General features: G+C 57.9%; 1 protein-coding gene across 1 annotated transcript in view; it reads left to right on the top strand.

The window, feature by feature from the left end:
• ZNF423 (zinc finger protein 423) overlaps positions 1–17,679 on the top strand; it is a 323,245-nt gene that overhangs the window by 56,148 nt on the left and 249,418 nt on the right. The window contains exon 2 of the mRNA XM_081275619.1: positions 5,328–5,387. Coding sequence (XP_081131745.1) covers positions 5,328–5,387 — 60 coding nt within the window. The remainder of the gene's footprint in view (positions 1–5,327; positions 5,388–17,679) is intronic.

The following is a 17,679-nucleotide window of genomic DNA, read 5'->3' as shown; positions in this document are numbered from 1 at the left end:
ACTTTGCTCTGCCGTGTGGTCACTGCCCCCAGCCCCACCCCAGAACCCTTCCCCACCCAAGAGGAGCCTGGACAATATGCATCAGGCAATGGGTTGGTTTGCACTTGGCCACGGCTGTTCTGCCCAGAAGCAGGGTACCAGAGGTGGTCTTGGGTCAGGCTGTGCTTTCCAGCACCTTTGTGCAAGTTGGTGAAAATGTTGGTTATGCCTTTAGCAGTGCAGAGGAGTAGGTTGCTGTTTCTCTGGGCATTCACAGCCCTGCACCAGGACTCACTGCTTGGTGGAGCCTGGGTTAACTTTCTGTTCCCTATCATCACCTTTGCTTTCTGCAGTGTGCAACCTGCACAGCCATACATGACAGACCTCCCTGCTTTGTGTGTGTGTGTCTGTGTGTGGTGTGTGTGTGTGTGTGTGTGTGTGTGTGTGTGTGTGTGTGTGTCTGTGTGTGTGTATGTGTGTTTTCCCCTTTTGGAACCCAAGGCTTCGCACCCGCTCAGCAGACACTCTGCCACTGAGCTACACCTCAGCCCCGTCTGTCCTTTCCAGTCTTTGAGTTTGCTTGGTACTGAGTCAGGATGCTCTTACCTGACCATGACGTCTGGGCTCTCAGTGCCCCCTCCGCTGTCCTTGGCTGGCGTAGTGAACAAGGGGAGGCAGTCCATGCCATCGCCTGCCTCACCACTTCCACTGCGTACGGTGCCTCCTGGAAGGGGTGGATGTGGTGCCTGAGGCCAGAAACCCGAGGTTCCTATACCCAGAAAATGATGTGCATATTCATCAAAGTGGACAGCCAGGGCTGGGGGCCAAGCAGCGGGCCCTGGCGTGGAGCCTAGAGGGGCTTCTGGACCCTGCCCTGCCCTGCTGGAGACCTGCTTGGGCCCTTGGACCAGCACTTTCCTCTGTCTCTCTCCCACTCGCCTCCTCTCTCTGTCCGCCTCAGAGCTTGTCCCCTGAGCTGTGCTACCTCTTTCAACCCAGTCTCGCCTGCCTTGACACCCCCCAGCAGGGGCCCTGCAGGTGTGACCGCCCCAGGCCCTCTAGGTGGGGTCTGAGCAGGGCTCTGGCTTGGCCACGCTCCCTCCTTGATGAGGTGCTGGAGAGGCTCATGGTGTGGATGCGAACCCCCCAGCTCCACCCAGAACCCATCCTGTGACTGGGATTCTCTGTGAGCGTCCACCTGACCCAGACCTGAGTGGCTTATTCTTGAAGCCAGGGTGGACCTGGGCCTCCCAGTGGGGCTGGATTGGAGTGCACTGCCCTCTGCTCCAGGGATCCGCATGGCCACGGGGCCAGGGGGTGGGGCATAGTGGTGTGCAGGGGACAGTTGTGTGTCTGTGGCTGGGTCACCTGTGATCTGGTTCACAACACACTCAGTTCCTGGCGAGCTCTCGTCCCCCAGGGTCGAGTTGGCTTCTTTATTGAAATGCTTGTTGAGTGCCTGTTGAAGTGTTTGCATGGAGCTGGGTGCTGGGTGGGCGATGGAGGCGGGTGAGAGCCCGGGAAAGGCTTTTGGAGGCTGAGCCGGTGTGAGGCTGTGGAGGTCGAGGCAGGGAGCTGGGACAGAGCTCAGGCCTGTAATCAGGGCCAGGAGGCAGCTGCTGCCTGGCTGTGTGACCAAGGACAAGTCCAAGCCCTTCTGCATCCTGCAACCTCACCAGTAGGCATATTCGCACGCACTCACTCGGGCAGCAGGTACCTGAACTCTACAGCTGGCCCCAGCAGGGAGCTGCTTTGTGAGACCAGCAGCTGAGCTGGGTCCCTTTGAGACAATGCCAAACGCCATGGTCACCCCAAGGTGACCAACAAGGTGACCAGGAAGGTGGGATGGAAGAGATTTGAGGGATAGAAGGACAGTGTCTTAAATAGGTAGCAGATCTTAATTTTGCAAATGTCACAAAAAATGTGGGACCGAGTGGCTCAGAGGGGTCTTGAGCTCATGACAGGCTCTGGGGCTGGAGCTCCACTGTGGGTCAGCCCCTGCTGTGATTCACACTGCTCCCAGGGACCCTCCCTGTGTACAGGGTTTTGCTTCTGTGTGCACACACCTGCTTTGCATATCCTCTGTCCCTCAGCACTCTGTGCAGCATCTAATAGGGACACACTCCCCTGGCCACCAGCTTCTGTTCACACGGTGGCCCCCACGCACCCACCTCCCTTTCTCTATACATCTGCCCTGTGCTCATCTGTCCCTCCCCACAAATGCCCGTCATGCACAGGGTGGGAGTGGGCCTCTGGTCTCAGAGCCGCCCAATCTCATGAATTAAAGAGTTTGAGGTAGAATCTGAGGAAGTGTCCAGAAAGTGCCCAGGCTGGTGGGCATCCCTGTTGGTGGGCCGTGCAGGCTGACCCTGTGCTGTCTCGCAGATGCTCAGCCTTCAGGCTTCATCGTGCTACTGCAGTGGAGTTCCATATGAGGGATTTGGGGGGCTTGCACCCGGGTTCCCTAAAGGGTGCCCACTGCCACAGTGGGCTCAGGCCACTCTAGCAAGCCCCTGGCTCCTGATGCAGGTGCGGCCTCTTTCTCTGTGCCTGCTGTCTTGCTGGTTGCATCTTGGTTGAAGACCCAGCCTGGGCAGCAGAGTCCGGCTGGGGCAGGAAAATCTCATCACTCGCTCGGTGTTGGGTAGTACAGGCCTTTTGGGGGGGGGGTGGTGATTTCTTTTTCTTATTAACAGTGTATGAAGGACGGTGTTCATATCTTCAGAAATCAGAATGTGGGCCCAGGCTGGTGTCTGAGTGGGGTGGACGGCGGCATGTGTGGGAAAATGTGCCCATGCCCAGGCTCAGGGTGGGTGGGTCGCAGGCCATGGGTGGGTCACGGGCCATGGCTGTGCAGGGACACCCGTGGGATCTGCGTCGTGCACCGCAGCCACTTGCCAGGGAGGGTCCAGGAAGCCTGGCGTGAGGTCTCTGCAGCCCTGAGGCCTCGGGTCGCTCTCTCATCTTCCTATCTCTGCAGACTCTCTGGGGGTCCTGGACCCAAGAACAGAGCCTTGATGTCCCCGAGAGCTCCAGGATGGGGGGGGGGAACCTTCTCTTATTCTTTTTCTCATTATGACTGAGGCCTGGACTCCTCAAAGGAGGGGCTGGGCATCTTCAGGACCATCTCAAGTTCAGTGACTCCTGAGGTCAGATTTCTTCACCGCTGGAGTGGGCCTGAGTGTGGGGGCTGTTTGTCCTGATGCGGGGTACACAGAGGACAAAAGGGGAGCAGCTGTCATACATTAATGTCACAGTACCATGACTGGTGATGCTTAGGGCCCAAGCGGACCTTGTTGAAAGTGTTCAACAAAATGGCAGCAGGGTGACCTTACACGTGGGCAGTGGTCTCTTAGCAGAAGTGCTGTGTGTGTGTGTGTGTGTGTGTGTGTGTGTGTGTGTGTGGCGGGGGCACTCATCTGCAGGTGTGGCAGTGAGTGCCCCTTCCCTGAAGGACTTGGTCCAGCATTATCTGCCGTGTTTCTGGGCCTTTCTGGTTAACATCATTTGGTGAATCATCTCACTTTTGTCCGACACAAGGTTCTGATTCCTATTTACGAAGCGGCGTAGCTGGAAGCCCACCCTTGCTGCAGTGGGCTAAGTGAAACAATAGTTTCGGTCCCTGCCCAGATCGTCTCTGTATTTCATTGTCCTGATTTGGAGTTTCTACTCTCAGGATGCAAACTTGGAAAAGCAAGAACATTTCCTGAGCATTCCTTGGCCTGGTGCTCACTGACGTGGACAATGACTGTTGCCCGAGCAGTTCTGAGGGTTGAAGGAAACACACTGTGGTTCTGCGAGGCTCGGAGAGGGAGTAAGACCATGGTAGATGCTGCAGGGGAGCCGGCTTCAGGACTGCTTGAGTCCCCACACCAGGCCCACCTGAGGGCTTGGGCCAGTGTCCCAGCAGATGACAGCCCTGACATTCCTGGGGCAGTTAGCCCGTGTGGTCACCATGCACTTTTAATCCTCCCGACAGCGTATCGTGTCCATTATTGAGATGGGAAGCCAGAGCTCAGAGGTTGATAGGCTCAGGGTGGCACAGCTGGGAAGGGGCAGCGTTCTGCTTGGAGCCAGAACTTGGGTTCTGCCCACAGCCAGCCCATGCGCTCCCCTCGCTGGTTGGCCACCAGCTTGCTGAGTGCCTGCCTTCGCTGTGGAGGGCTGGGGTTCCTGCTCTCCAGCCTGAGTGGCAGGGTGCTGGACAGTATCCTTCCTGCCTAGTTTATAGTGGTTTCAGGAGCACTTTTCAGACAGGCAGTCTGGGGTTTGAGCCCAAGCTGCACAGGCACTCACTAGCGGTGAGGCCCCTGGTGCGTGCCTTCACCTGGGAGAATCTCAGGAGTGGAGAGCACGGGTGGGGGTGGGAGGCAGTGCCCGGCCCCCATTCTCACCCAGGTGCTGCAGGCATGAGCTTCACAGTGCAGAGGGCCGAGAGGCTCGTGGCGGCTTCAGGCTGCACATGTGTCGAGCTGCAGAGCCCGTTAAATCTGAAAAATACCGTGTGTGCACATTTTTGGCTTAAACAAAGTTCCATTTACAAAGTCTATAACCCGGCTTTAATATTATTACATGCCCCAGCCTGGGACTCATTCCAGGACAAGAGCGTTATTATGCTGTATAGGGTTTCTCCTGTGTTCTGGTGGGTGGCTCCACCAACCTGGTGTTGCGTGTGGGGCTGTGGGGTGGGGGCCGCCCATCCCGGCTCAGCCTCACGCTGCAGAGCCCAGGGGTGGAGTTGGGGGGGGGGCATTTGTCTTCTAATGTCACCAGCTCGTGAGCTGTAGTGCTCAAACCTGTCGACCACGGGAGAGCTGGCCTCAGCCTGTCCTGAGATCTGTGTCTGGGCGTGGGGGCTGGTACCCTGCCCTTGACTGGCCTCTGAGAAAGTCTTTGTATCTCGGTGGCCATCTAGGTGGCACTTGGTAGGGGGAGGATGCTGCAGGGTCATGGAGCATTCTGGGTCTTTGCTTGATTCCCATGAGTGGCAAGTGGCTTCCTGGTGAGCAGGAGCTGGCGTAGGTGTCGCCGGCCTGGGCACTGGGGAGAGATTCTGATGTGGCACGTGGCTCCGGACCAGTGTGTGATGCATCGGCGACGTCTCCCAGGGGTGTGGAGAGAGGGGACCATGACTGACCCGTGCTCACTGGCCATCCCTGTTTTATTCTGATCCTGTTGCGTCTCTGGGAAACCAACAGAGGCCCCCTTGTGGGCTTTCCCCCCTCTCCCTTGGTTGTGGACACTCTGTAAGGACCCCCGCAAACGTCCGTCTCCGTGCCCCGCGCCCCAGCCCCGTGGCCTGTCTGGGCTCCTCCAGACTCACAAGCCCACTCTGTTCTTTCTTGCAGTTGAAGAGGGGGAGGCCTCGGACTTCTCGCTGGCCTGGGATTCCTCCGTGACAGCAGCAGGTAGGTGCCCGGGGACTGGTGGGGAGTTGCTGGGGGTCTTGTTGGAGTGGGGGGGGGCCGTTCCAGAAACTCAGAAAGCCACCCAGCTGGTGATGGAGGGATATTTTTCATGTCACATTCCTGTCTCTCGTCCAGACTACCCCGTGCAACATGATTTTATATCAGTTCCATATGGTCAATAAAATCCATTACATACGGAGACGAACGTGCCCTTCGTTTCCCAGGGGTCGTGTTTCCTTCTTGTGGGCACAGTTCAGATGGGAGGTGACACACATTCATTCCCTTCTAATCGCATCAAAGCCACTTGAATCGAACTTTGAAACTCCAATCTGGACGAGAATTCCAGTATTTCCCTTCCTGGGAGGGACTGCAATGCCACTCTGGGACTCAGCCGTCCTTAGCTGATGCCTCCAGGCAGGAGGTGCTGGGGGAGGCTCAGATCTGTGGGATGCATGACCATTGTGGGGTGCTGGGGAGATGTGACATTGGGGGACTTATGTTTTCCCCATCAGCTCTTTTCTCCTCCTGGAAGTTCAGTTTCCCAGTTGTAAGAAGAACAAATGAGTGAGGATGTTCTGACTGCAAACTTAACTTCCTAGTTATGTGGAGCTTGAGATGGGAACTGGCTGGGGGGCCCTTGGGAGCCCTGGAGTGGGGGGAGGGCTCAGTGTCCAGCTACTACCTCTCATGGCACTGGGGCCCCGACTCCCTGTCTGGCAGGTGCCAGGCTCTCTTTCCTTGACCTCCCCTGCCTTGGGCCAGGCCGGTCCTGGGGTCCTGACCAGCTGGCTCTGGATGCATGGGAGCTGAAGGTCGACCAGTTTTGTAGAAGGTCTGACGAGACCTACCAGAGCATTAAGTGCTGTCTTCTCTTCTAATTGTGGAAACTGAGACAGGAAGAGAGATTTGCTCAGGGTTGATATTTCCAAAAATGTGGATTTAGATATCAGGTATGTGAACATTTAACATCTTGATGGTTACACTTCTAATCCGGGATTTTTTTATAGGCTTCTGTGACTTATGATGATCCCAAATTCACTTAAGTGAAAAAACAGACTTGATAAGAAAGTCTTAAGTAATAGTAATAATAGGGAGTCAGCAAAACTGAGCTCGGTTCACACATAACTGAAATTTGGGAGTTGATGCTGTAGAAGGGAGTGCAGAATCGGCCCTGAACCCAGGTCCCTGGACTTTGGGTCCATTGCTCTTCCTAACAGAGTCTGAGTACTGCTGGGAGGGTCTTCAGGGTCCTGGCTGGTCCTGGTTAACCCAGGTGTGGGCATTGCGTTGTCATGTCTGCAGTTGGCTTGGCCATTGGTAAGGGGGGTCCCTCCACAAAGGAGGGGCCTTATCTGAAGCTAGAATGGTGGTGGGGGGCTCAGATTTTAGGGGGGGTTTGAACAGTGTTGGTGTCAGCACTGGGCAGGTTAGGAGGCTGGGGAGGGCTATGTAGCCCTCCATCCTGTCTCACTGCGAGAGTACAGCAACCAGCTCAGTTTCAGGCCTCCCAACAGAGGTGGGCTGTATGTGCTGACCTCCGGAGAGGATCCGCACTGTGCCTCGAGCCCCTGATCTAGGAAGACACGTGGGCTGGGTCCACACAAGGTCCCCTCTGGGCTGCTCTCCTGGTGGTGCTGGACGCTGTGTGGGTGGTGGGGCAGCAGTGGGGTCCAGGTGGTTATGGCAGTGGCTGAGGTGGACGGTGAGCCTGTGCAGGGGAGTCAGGCCCCCAGGCTGCATCCCTGAGCCAGCTAGGCACTTCCTGGTCTGCAGGGGGCAGGGTGATGTTCCCCTGGGGGCCCTGCCTGTCTGCAGGTTGGCAGTTCCACAGGAGGTTGGCCAGCCTCCGTGCCTTCCCGGGTTGCCTGGGGGCAGCAGAGGTTGCAGGATCTGGGGTTTCCAGCCAAGAGCCGAGCACGCCCCACATGCATGTGCAGGAGGACATGTGCTCCTTGTGAGTCCCTTCCAGCCCCCAGACACCCTGCAGCCACGGCTCTCTGTGGTGCCAGGCAGCTTTGGATTGTCTGTTCAGTGATGGAGAAAGGGATGGCAGAGTGCCCCAGGCAGGGGGCAATCCAGAGCCAGGCCACGCTTTGTTTCGTTGCTGTTGGCCTGTTTCTGATGATTTTTTTAATAGTGCATGCATGTGATGAATTTTGCTTCCCAGTTGGGTTGGACTTGGGCGGTAAAAGTCAGCTTGGAGTCCCTGAGCGTGGGCCTGTGCCATGGCCCAAGTCCTGGGTGGCAGAATGAAGTCGGTGTGGGAGGCAGCTCTGGACGTGGGCGATGGCACATTTATTGAGCGCCTACTTAGCGTGTGCCAGCCACGGAGCCAGCACTGTCCCGAGGGATGGTCGCGATGGCTCTGTAAGGAGGGTGCTCTTCCCTGCAGCAGCTCGGTCATTTCTCCCCGGGTTGGTTTAGGGGCGGCCATCTGGTGGGGGACAGGGCCAAAGGCACGGTTGAGACTGCTTTTGTCTGATACTTTTCATTAAGTTGAGAAAATGTCCCTAGACCACCTCCGAGAGTAGGGGCAGGTGCCAAGGAAGATTGTGGGGGACAGAACCTCCCCAGCCACCTTTGGCGTGGAGACCGAGTGTGGCCGTCCCCGTTTGGCAGGTGACGAGGTTTGAAGGCGTTTGGTATTGTGTCCAGGGTCCTCATCCAGACAGCCACAGAGCAGGGACTCGGACCCAAGTTCTCCTCTCAGCCAGAGCTGGTGGCTTCACTTCTGGGCCAGCTGGCGTCACGGACCCAAAGGTGTGGCCCTGCGGGGGGCTCTGGGTCAGTCCCTGGTGAAACAGGTCCTGTGGCCAGTACAGGGGTGAATTCTGTTCACCGAGCCCCAAGGTGGCCACGGCTGAGTATTTCTTTGACAGGAGGAGTGCAACCCTGTCAGGGCCAGGCCCTCTTCTGGGGGCTTCACCTCCCTTTCTTCCCCCGCCCCCCATATGGGAGAGTGAACCCAGGGGTGCTCTACCACTGAGCTACACCCCCTAGCCCTTTTTAGGTTGGGACAGGGTCTTACGCAGTTACTGAGGCTGGCCTTCAGTTTGCAATCCTCCTGCCTCAGCCTCCTGAGTTGCTGGAATTACTGGTGCACACCACCTGGCCCAGCTGAGGGTGCTAGCTTTTCATGGTTCCCTTGCCCTTGACCTCCTTCTCTTTGCCCTGGCTCCAGGAGTGTGATGAGAACCACAGTAAACCAGTGGAGCACGCAGCAGGCTTCTGAGCTCACCCCTGGCCTCCCCCAGCCTCCCCTGCCCGCAGGCACCCTGTGGCTGATACCCTCAGGAACACCCTGGCCTGCTCCATCCATGCCCCTGAGCTGGGCCCTGACTGATGGAGAGCTCGGCTTTGCCTGGCGAGAAAGGAGCAAATGATCAGCGCCTGGCAGTCATCTCCAGCCTGGAGAGGGGCCCTGGGGAGGCGGGAGCCCCTGCTGGCTCTTGCCTTTCTGGTGACATATTCTTGGGAGTGGAATTGCATGGAAAGGCTCTGCATTCAGGGTCAAGGGGTGGGGTGCTGGGAGGTGTGGCATTTTATACTAGCCATCTCCTGCTGGATCCCGACTTTTCTTATCCATAAAACGTGGGGAGCGCTGGTGTATATCTTAGGAGACGACTTAGGCCCGTTCTTGACCTGTTTTGAGCCACAGCTTGTCTTTGAGGATCCAGGGGAAGCCTGTGAATTCTCTTCGGGGATGTGCAGGGTCTTGTGTGTGATTTCCCAGGTGTTACCCCAGGTGTTGTCCATCTGCCTTCCTGGCGGGCTGTAGGTCCCACTCCTTAGGAATGTGGGTCCTCCTCACTCGGGGCCAGGCCCAGAGGCTTCCTGAGGTTGGCCAGTGGCTCAGGTGAGTGGTAGGTGGGGGGGGGATGGTAGACGGTGATACAGTCTCTGATAAAGGGGCACCTGCCCCCCAGGTCCCACTGGGACTCTTGGGCCTGGAATTGACAGATCTTCTGAAACTTGAAAAAGAGAAGCCAGAAAGCTGGGTTTCCATATGAAATCATCCAATTTCAAACAAAATGGCAACTCATGGTTTCAGAAGTACTTTATTAAAATATAATGCACGTGTCCTACCATCCGCCCATTTCAAGTGTATAGTTCAGTGGATCTTGGTACGTTCACAGATGTGTGTGACCATGGCCACAGCAATTAAGAACATTCTTATGACCCCCAAAGAATTTCTGTACCCTCTTAGCTGTCCTTCCCTACTCTCCCCGGTCCCCATCTCCTGCCCTTCCCCAGGCCACCATTATCCATCTGCTCTCCACCCCTTTGGACGGGCCCCTTCAGGTTCCTGGAAGTGGGAGCACATGACCCGCGGCACCTCTGGCCAGCTCTGTCCACTTAGCCTGCTGTTTTCAGGGCTCACTGTGTCATGGGGCCTCTACCCTTCATCCGTTTTTATCCACTGAGTGTAGGTGGACGTTGGGTGTTTTCCTGTTTTGGCTGCTGGGAACCTTCCTATGTAAGTTTGGGTTGGAACACCTGCTTTTCTTTCTTTCTTTCTTTTTTTTAAAGAGAGAATGAGAGGAGAGAGAGAGAGAGAGAGAGAGAGAGAGAGAGAGAGAGAGAGAGAGAGGGAGAGAGAGAGAGAGAATTTTTAATATTTATTTTTTAGTTATTGGCGGACACAACATCTTTGTTGTATGTGGTGCTGAGGATCGAACCCGGGCCGCACGCATGCCAGGCGAGCGCGCTACCGCTTGAGCCACATCCCCAGCCCCAAGCTTTTATTTCTTTTGGGCATATTCTTGGGAGTGGAATTGCTGGGTCATATGGTAATTCCTTTTTGGGGGGACATATGGGGGATTGGACTCAGGGGCGCTCAGCCACTGAGCCACATCCACAGCCCCCCCCTTTTTTTGTATTTTATCTAGAGACAGGGTCTCACTAAGGTGCTTAGCGCCTCACTGTTGTGGAGGCTGGCTTTGAGCTCAGGATCCTCCTGCCTCAGCCTCCTGAGCTACTGAGATTACAGGCGTGTGCCACCACACCTGACTGGCAATTCCATATTTAACGCCAAACTGGTTTTCCACCTCACTGTTGTGGAGGCTGGCTTTGAGCTCAGGATCCTCCTGCCTCAGCCTCCTGAGCTACTGAGATTACAGGCGTGTGCCACCACACCTGACTGGCAATTCCATATTTAACGCCAAACTGGTTTTCCACAGCAGCTGCACCATTCTACATTCCCACCAGCAGTGTGCAAGGATTCTAATTTCCCCATATTCTCCTTAGTCTTCCTAGTACATGTGAGGATATAACTCATTTTTGGAGAACACACACACACACACACACACAAAAAAAAAAAAAAAAACACACACACGAACACACATACAGGAATGAACCCAGGGAGCTTTACCATGAGCCACATCCCCAGCCCTTTTTGTTTTTATTTTGAGACAAAGTCTTGCTAAGTTGCCCAGGTTGGCCTCGAACTCACAGTCCTCCTGCCCCAGCCTCCTGAGCCGCCGGGATTACAGGTGTGTGCCGCTGCTCCTGGCTCTATTTACATTTTAAGAAAGGCATGGTTATGGCAAACCTGTGCCAGCTGCTTTTGGCCTGGCCACTGATAGGGGGAGCTGGCTCGAGTGGCTTTACCAGGGGCCCCTCCTGAGCCTCTGAGGCTCCAGGCCTCTGGTCCCTTGACCTACCCTCCTGCCCACGGCGGCTCTCCCCGTCTCCGCTGCCCTTCCCAGTCTGGCGGGGTGGCCTGGTTTCCCTTCCGTGTTTTCTGTCTCTTCTCAAAGCCCTCTGGTGAGTGCCAGGAAGAGCATGCGTGATTCTGAGCTCCACCCTGTGGGGTTTCGAGAAACTGGTGTGACTCCACGGAGCCCCACCTCCCCTGTCCTCTGCATGGACTCTGAGCTGGGAGCTGGAGGTGCTCACTGTCCTATAACTGTGGAGTCCTGGACTCTGTGGACTCTCCCACTCTCTAGGCTGGGTTCTGGGCCAGGCCAGGTGGACGCTGCCCCGTGGCTTCCTCCTAACGCGGCTGCTTTGAAACAGCCTGGCAGTACCGAGGGAGGGGTGCTGGTCCTCAGCGCCCGGCTGGGTTAGCCAAGTCTGCTCCCGGCATGGTGACAGACACACACACACACGGGCCTTTGTCACGCTGTTTTGACGGCTGGCGATGCACTGTGGTTAGAGCTTCAGACCTTGGTGACGGGCCTCCTGGTCCTGGTTAGGGGACCAGCTCTCCCACTTACAGGGCCTCCAGCAGCCAGGTCTCCCCGGTGCTTCCCCCATCCAGGTGAGGCACAGGGAGGGACTGACTTGCTTCAGGCTCACACAGCCAGGAACTGCCAAAGCAGGGGGGATCAGGCAGCTCCTGAAGTCGGCAGCTGGCCTGGTGGTGGCCGCCCGCTTGTGAGAGGCTGCCCAGGTGCTTTGCTTTGGACTCAGACTCACACTGCAACCGAGGGGTCCTCTCTGGGCCCCGAAGAGCAAGACTCGAGCTGGCCTGAGGATTTGGCTGCCTGGAAGGAGAGGAAGACCCTGCATACAGGGTCGGGCCAGGCCTGGGAAATACGGTGGCCCAGGCTGTCTGTGGTGACTCCCCCTACCATGTCCATATCCTGGGTTAGGGTCCTGCTCGGGTGGGAGATCTGAAGGCCTCTGGATATCTGTGCTCTGGGGTCCTGGGGAGGAGGCCACCCATTTTCTCTCACTCTGGGACTGGGTGGGGTTGGGACTGTGGTTGGGCCCCCCGATGATCCAAGGACAGCTTGCTCACCTCCAGGGTTTGGATAGTGAAGCAGACGGAAATGTCGGGCAGACAGGCCTCTCCCTGTGGGGAGTGGAGGCCACTCTGCTGTCCAGCCGTGCTCTGCCCCCCGCCTGCTTGGGTCTTGTTGGGGTGTGTGTTTACCACTTCGACTGCTTCACAGAGACCCCACCTGGCCCTGGGCTGCAAGTTCTTGCTGTCTGCGGCTCCTAGCTCCCGTTCTAGCTCACGCCCTCTATCTAGACGCAGGCCGGGGTGGACGCTGTGGTGGGTTCTGTTGTCGCTCCCATGAGGCCTGAGCTCAGGTCATTCGGTACCTCTTCGTCTTTAGCCTTAGTGGCTGTCCTTGAGGCCATCGAGTGCATGGACATTTATTTCCTAGTCCCTTCTCCCCTGCTGGGCGTGTGGGCTGTTCCAGGTTTGCATGTCCCTGATGGCCGTCCCTGTGTGGGTGGCCTCAGCCCCGTGGAGTCTCTGTGCGGCTCTGGCGCCCCTCACCTTCCAATCTTCAAATCAAAGCTGGACAGACTGTCCCCCTCCCGAGCTCCCCTCCTTCCCCACAGGGTCCCGCACCTGAGAGTCTTTCTCCTGTGACCCTTCTGCACTGGGTTCATCGAGGAGGATGTCCCCCCCTATCCCCGGGATTCCAGCTCCGAGTCCCGTTGCTGTGACTGATGGTGGGAGCTGTCCAGTGCCCTCTGGCTCCAGGCCGGCTCGGCGGGTGCTGTCCACCTTTGTGCTTGAGCCCAACCCCTCATCTTCTTGACGAGGACCAGGGGACATTTTAAAGGAGCAGGAAAGTCTTACTAAATAGATGCAGAATTTCCCAGCATTTTAAAGACTTATGAAATGCATTTTTATATGGGGCCATCTGGGGAGGTTCCCATTAGCTCGGCTGGGGAGTCTGTGGGGAGTTGGGCTAAGTGGAGCCAGGCAGGCCGGGGAGGAGGCCGTGGTGGCCCCGAGCTCACCAGGGGAGCGTGGCGGGCGTCCGGCCTGGGCTGTGCCTTTGTTAGACCTGCTTCCCCGGCGCGGGAGGCCGCGGAAACCTTCAGGTGGTGACTGGAGCTGAGAGGTGGCCACTCTGTTACCATGGTGAGCAGTCCTCGAGGTAGGGCATCTGTGCCAGGTGTGCACACGGAGGCAGGCGTGCGTGCATGCGTGTGTGTGCGCATATGTGCGCCCCAGGTGGCTGCAGCCCTGACTCAGACCCCTGGGAGCCCCTGGTGCTTCTGCGCCCCCTTCACCTGGTGATGCTGCACCCTGGGCCCCTGGGGAGACTTGGACCAGCTCTGCAAGAAGGAGGTGGCACCTCCTGCCCACCTTTTCCTCTGGCTCTGGGTCGGCTTTGGGCTCCCGTCGGGCTGTGCTTCCTCTTTGTTGTGCCTGCTGTGCACACGAGTGTGCAGAGCCAGTGTGGGTGTGTGGCCGTGTGGACCAGCGCTCCAGTGTGCCCGTGCCCGGGCGTGGCGAGGGAGCACACGGACAGGTCTCCTCTGCTCCTCCCTTCCTGTCCCTCCAGGCCTGGCACAGTGGGGGCGTGACTAGCTGGCCTCCCTTTCCAGGTGAATTGGGGCATCCTCGGTGGCAGGGACTCTGTCTCGCATCCCGCCCTGGTGTTGAGCAGATTTAGGCTCTGAATTTGTGGATGTCCATGCCAGAAGCCCACTGTGCTGCCCCTCCTCCCTGGGGGCTGCCGGGACTTTTCTGGGGGACATTAGGAGAGGTTGGCTCTGCTTTCTCCAAAGCTTGGGTGTTCCCTGGGGACCAGTAGGAGCCACCTCAGTGCTGTTGGCTCCTCCCTAAGGCCCCAAAGACCCTGATGGGGGGACATTGAAATCTATAGATCTTTGGTGACTTGAAGCCTGGCCAGAAACCAGGGCCACCATCAGGTGTGGCGTGCTGCGTGGTGGGGTGTGATGACACTGTTCCTCGTGCGGGCTGGGGGGGTCATTGTCTGTCCTGCTCTTCCCATTTTGCCCAGCCTTATGCATCCTGGGGGCTTTGTGCCAGCGGAGCTCTGACTAGAAACTGCATGTCCATCACGGACTGTGCTCCGAGAGGTCTGTGTGGGCTGAGACTGTGATTCCCAACACTCTGGAGCCACGTGATGCCATGCAGGTCCACAGGCGCTGGCTGGCCGCACCCCCGGCCTTTGCTCTTGCTGGGCCCTCTGCCATGAGTCCTTCCCATCCTTGGACACAGTCTGAGCCACACCTCCTCCAGGAAGCTTCCCAGGATAGCTCTGCTGTAGTTCTGTGCCTCCCTTTGTTCCTTGGGGACTGGCTACCTGATCCTGGCCCTCATTGCCCTCTGCCGGGGTGTAGTGTTCCTTGTCCTGTGCCCAGTTCTCTTGCTGTTCTGCTCGCTCCTAAGGACACTGACCATCCCTGATGCTCTGTCCCCAGCGCCCGGCCCTGGCATGGCAATTGGCAGGAACCAATGTTTGCCAAGGTGCAGAACTTCACCCCACCTCCTTGTGCTTGCCCAGGGCAGCTTGGAGCTAGATTTTTGTTTGCTTTGTTAGGAGCAAATGCTGAGTTTGAGGTCTGGATACTTATTGGCTAGATGACCTTGAGTAAATTACTCAACCTCTCTGTTCTTCCACTTCCTCATCAGGAATGGGGGTGATCGTCTGACTTCCCAGGCCCACTGCGAGGTTCACACGCGGGAGTCCCCCAGGAGCACTTGGTCCCTAGGGGGCCGCCCGCCCTCTGCATTTCTGTTCTTGCTGTTGACCACACACCAAGGGAAGCCCGGGCCAGAGCTCGGCTCTGAGCTGGGATCGTGCGGGTGACAGAGGCTTAGTCAGACCCCTCTCTGGTCCCAGCTCCCTGTCTTGCCTGGCAGTCTCCTGGCATGGCCGCAGTGGGCAGGACTTGCTCACCTTTGCCCTGACCCGGGGTTCCGTTGGAACTGAGGCTCAGGGACCATCCCTGCCCATGTGGACCCTGCTTGGCGGGGTGGGGCGTGTTTCCCCTGGGAGCTGGCACTCGGCTTGGTGGGAGGTGGGCAGGCTCTGCTCTGAAAGGCCACCGTGTGATCCGGCTGCTTCCTGGGTGGGGCTGGGCATGTGGACCGTGCGGGCACTGGCCAAATGGCCAAGGTCGGCCTGACTGCGCCGCCTAGCTGGCTTCCTAGGTGGCCTCTGTAGGGCCAGCTCTGGGCCGGGCATGGTCAGTGCTGCATCAGCCAGTGTCCTGCTCTAGGCTGGGGACAGCCACAGGGGTTCATGCTGCTGGTCATCTCAGCGACGTTCTCTTGAAATCCCTGAGCAAGCAGCCGGTGCGTGCAGGCAGGGTAGTGCATGATGTGTGTGTAACACGCACATGCCGTGTGCATTTGGCTGGACCTGACTAATTCTTGCCTGGCTCCAAGAAATCATTATTTTGCCCACAGTGGCAATTCTTTCTTTCTTTCTTTTTTTTGTCCCCTTGTGTGCTTGATGGCTTTAACTGATGGCTGCTGGCCGTGCTTGGTAGTTAGCACGTCAGACTGATGCGGAATCTGGTGAATGCATCTTACTGTGCTATGTTCCCTCTCAGGGCTAAATGCCTTGGGAACTCTGAGGCTCCTGGTGGCAGGGGCACGTCTGTTTTGCTGACTGCTCCATCCTCATCAGTCGACATTGTAATAACAATGACGATCAGAAAATAGCAACCCTCCAGCGAGGGGCCACTCAGTGCCATGCGAGGGCTGCACCCTGACCCGCGTTATCTTCATTTAGCAGGGAGCATTCCCATTTCACAGGGGGACAGTGGGGGCCCACAGAGGTCCAGACACGGTGGTGCTCATAGCCCAGATGGGTTGTGTCTGAGTCCGGGGCCCCTTTCTGAAGTTGCTTGTGCCCAGAGCCTGGGACCCAAAGGAGGCTTCCTGTGTCTTTGTGGAATGAGGGGGCAGTAGGATGCCCAGGAGCCCTGGCGAGGTCACTATAGTGACACCCCACGAATGAGACGCTCCCAGGGTACAGGGGTGACAGAACGCCAATGGGCACCACAGTCCAGTAGGTAGTGGTGCCTAAGCCCACGAGTCACGTGCACACCCAACACACGCCCACCCTCACACATGAGCACGCACATGTGTACTCTGCATGTGTACTCACACGTGTCCATCTGCATGTGTACTCACACGTTCCCATGCAGAGTACATGTGCACGCATTTGCATACACACACACATTTGAATGTGCACAGTCCTCACAGTGGGCACATTCACACATACAGGGCACACGTGTGCACACATACACAACCATGCACACACGCATGCATGTGGACCACGCACCCAGGCCCTGAGCCCAAGTGCACACGCAGATGCACGCCCATGCAGACATATACAAGTGTGTTCACCCCCACACATACCGTGTGCACGTGCACAGATCACACACGTGTGCTCTACCCTCGGCCCCAGCCACAGGCTTGCAAGTCCAGCCTTAGCTGCTCCCGGGCGTCCATCTGGGAGACCAGGACGTGCCCTGGGGCTGCCCAGGAGGCCCAGGACTCTCCGGAGGCTCTGGCTTTCTGTGGTGGCCTCAGGGCCCTCTACATCCTCTCTGTCCACAGACCCCAGCCCTGCTGTTGGGCCCGACCCGGGTCAGCCCGGGAGCCCATCTGCCTGCCAGCCCGCCCGCTCTGGCCCCCATGCCCCCACCCCCGACTTGGACACGACTGTGCTTTCCACCGCGCACCTGCTGCTTTAAGAGCCCAGGGCCTGGCGGGTCCCCAGGGTCGGGCCTGGGGGAGGCAGACAGCTGCGGGTTCGGGAAGGCTTTGTCAGCTCCTGTGGCCTCTGGGGACCCGGGCGACACTGGGGAAGCTGAAACAAAGGCCGACAGTGGCCTTCCTCGGGCCTGCCTGGGCGGTCTCTGGGGACCCCTGTTATTTCCTGTGCTGGCTGCAGGGCTCCTGGCCAGGCTGCAGCGGGGCAGGAAGCAGGGCAGGGCATCTCCTCCCCACCCGCGGGGCTGGCCAGAGCGGCCACTGCAGGGAGCCGGGCTAGCGCAGCATTCCTGCTCTGCGTCCCAGGCAGGCCTGTGTGGCTCGGCCAGCTCAGCCCGGCTTCCTGGGGGAGGGGGCGACCTTCTGTTCCCTCTGACCTCCCTGCGCAGACCACGTGCTCCCACCATCTGTGCTGGGTCCACGCTGTCACCTGCATCCTTTCCCCGGCCTCAGCCTTGGTGGCCAGAGTGCGGAGCCTTTGTGGCCCCACAGAGGGGAGCACAGGACCAGGCGGGTGGCCCAGGTCAGCGGGTCGTGCAGGGTCCAGCTGGGGTATGTTCCGGTCTAGCTTCAGGCTTCAGGTTAGGGTCAGGGTGGAGGATCAGGCTGGATTCAGAAGGAGAAGATGGGGTTCGCGGGGTGCAGGATTGGAAGCAAACAGACCCTGGTTTTCGTCCTGGGTGGCTGCCAGGGTGCTGGCCTCCTGGTCACTTTTCTAAAGTGAGGAGCCAGTGAGCAGGTGGACAGCAGCACCCCCCACCCCCCATGCGTTCGTTTTCTGTGGGAACAGAACTTGGCCAGTACTGCACCTTCCCAGGGCTCAGTGTTGCCATCTGTAGA

The sequence above is a fragment of the Spermophilus citellus genome, assembly GCF_964194105.1.
Source record: "Spermophilus citellus genome assembly, chromosome: 18".
NCBI lineage: Eukaryota > Metazoa > Chordata > Mammalia > Rodentia > Sciuridae > Spermophilus > Spermophilus citellus.
Note: the sequence above shows the minus strand (reverse complement) of the source record. Positions and strands in the feature narration are given on the sequence as shown.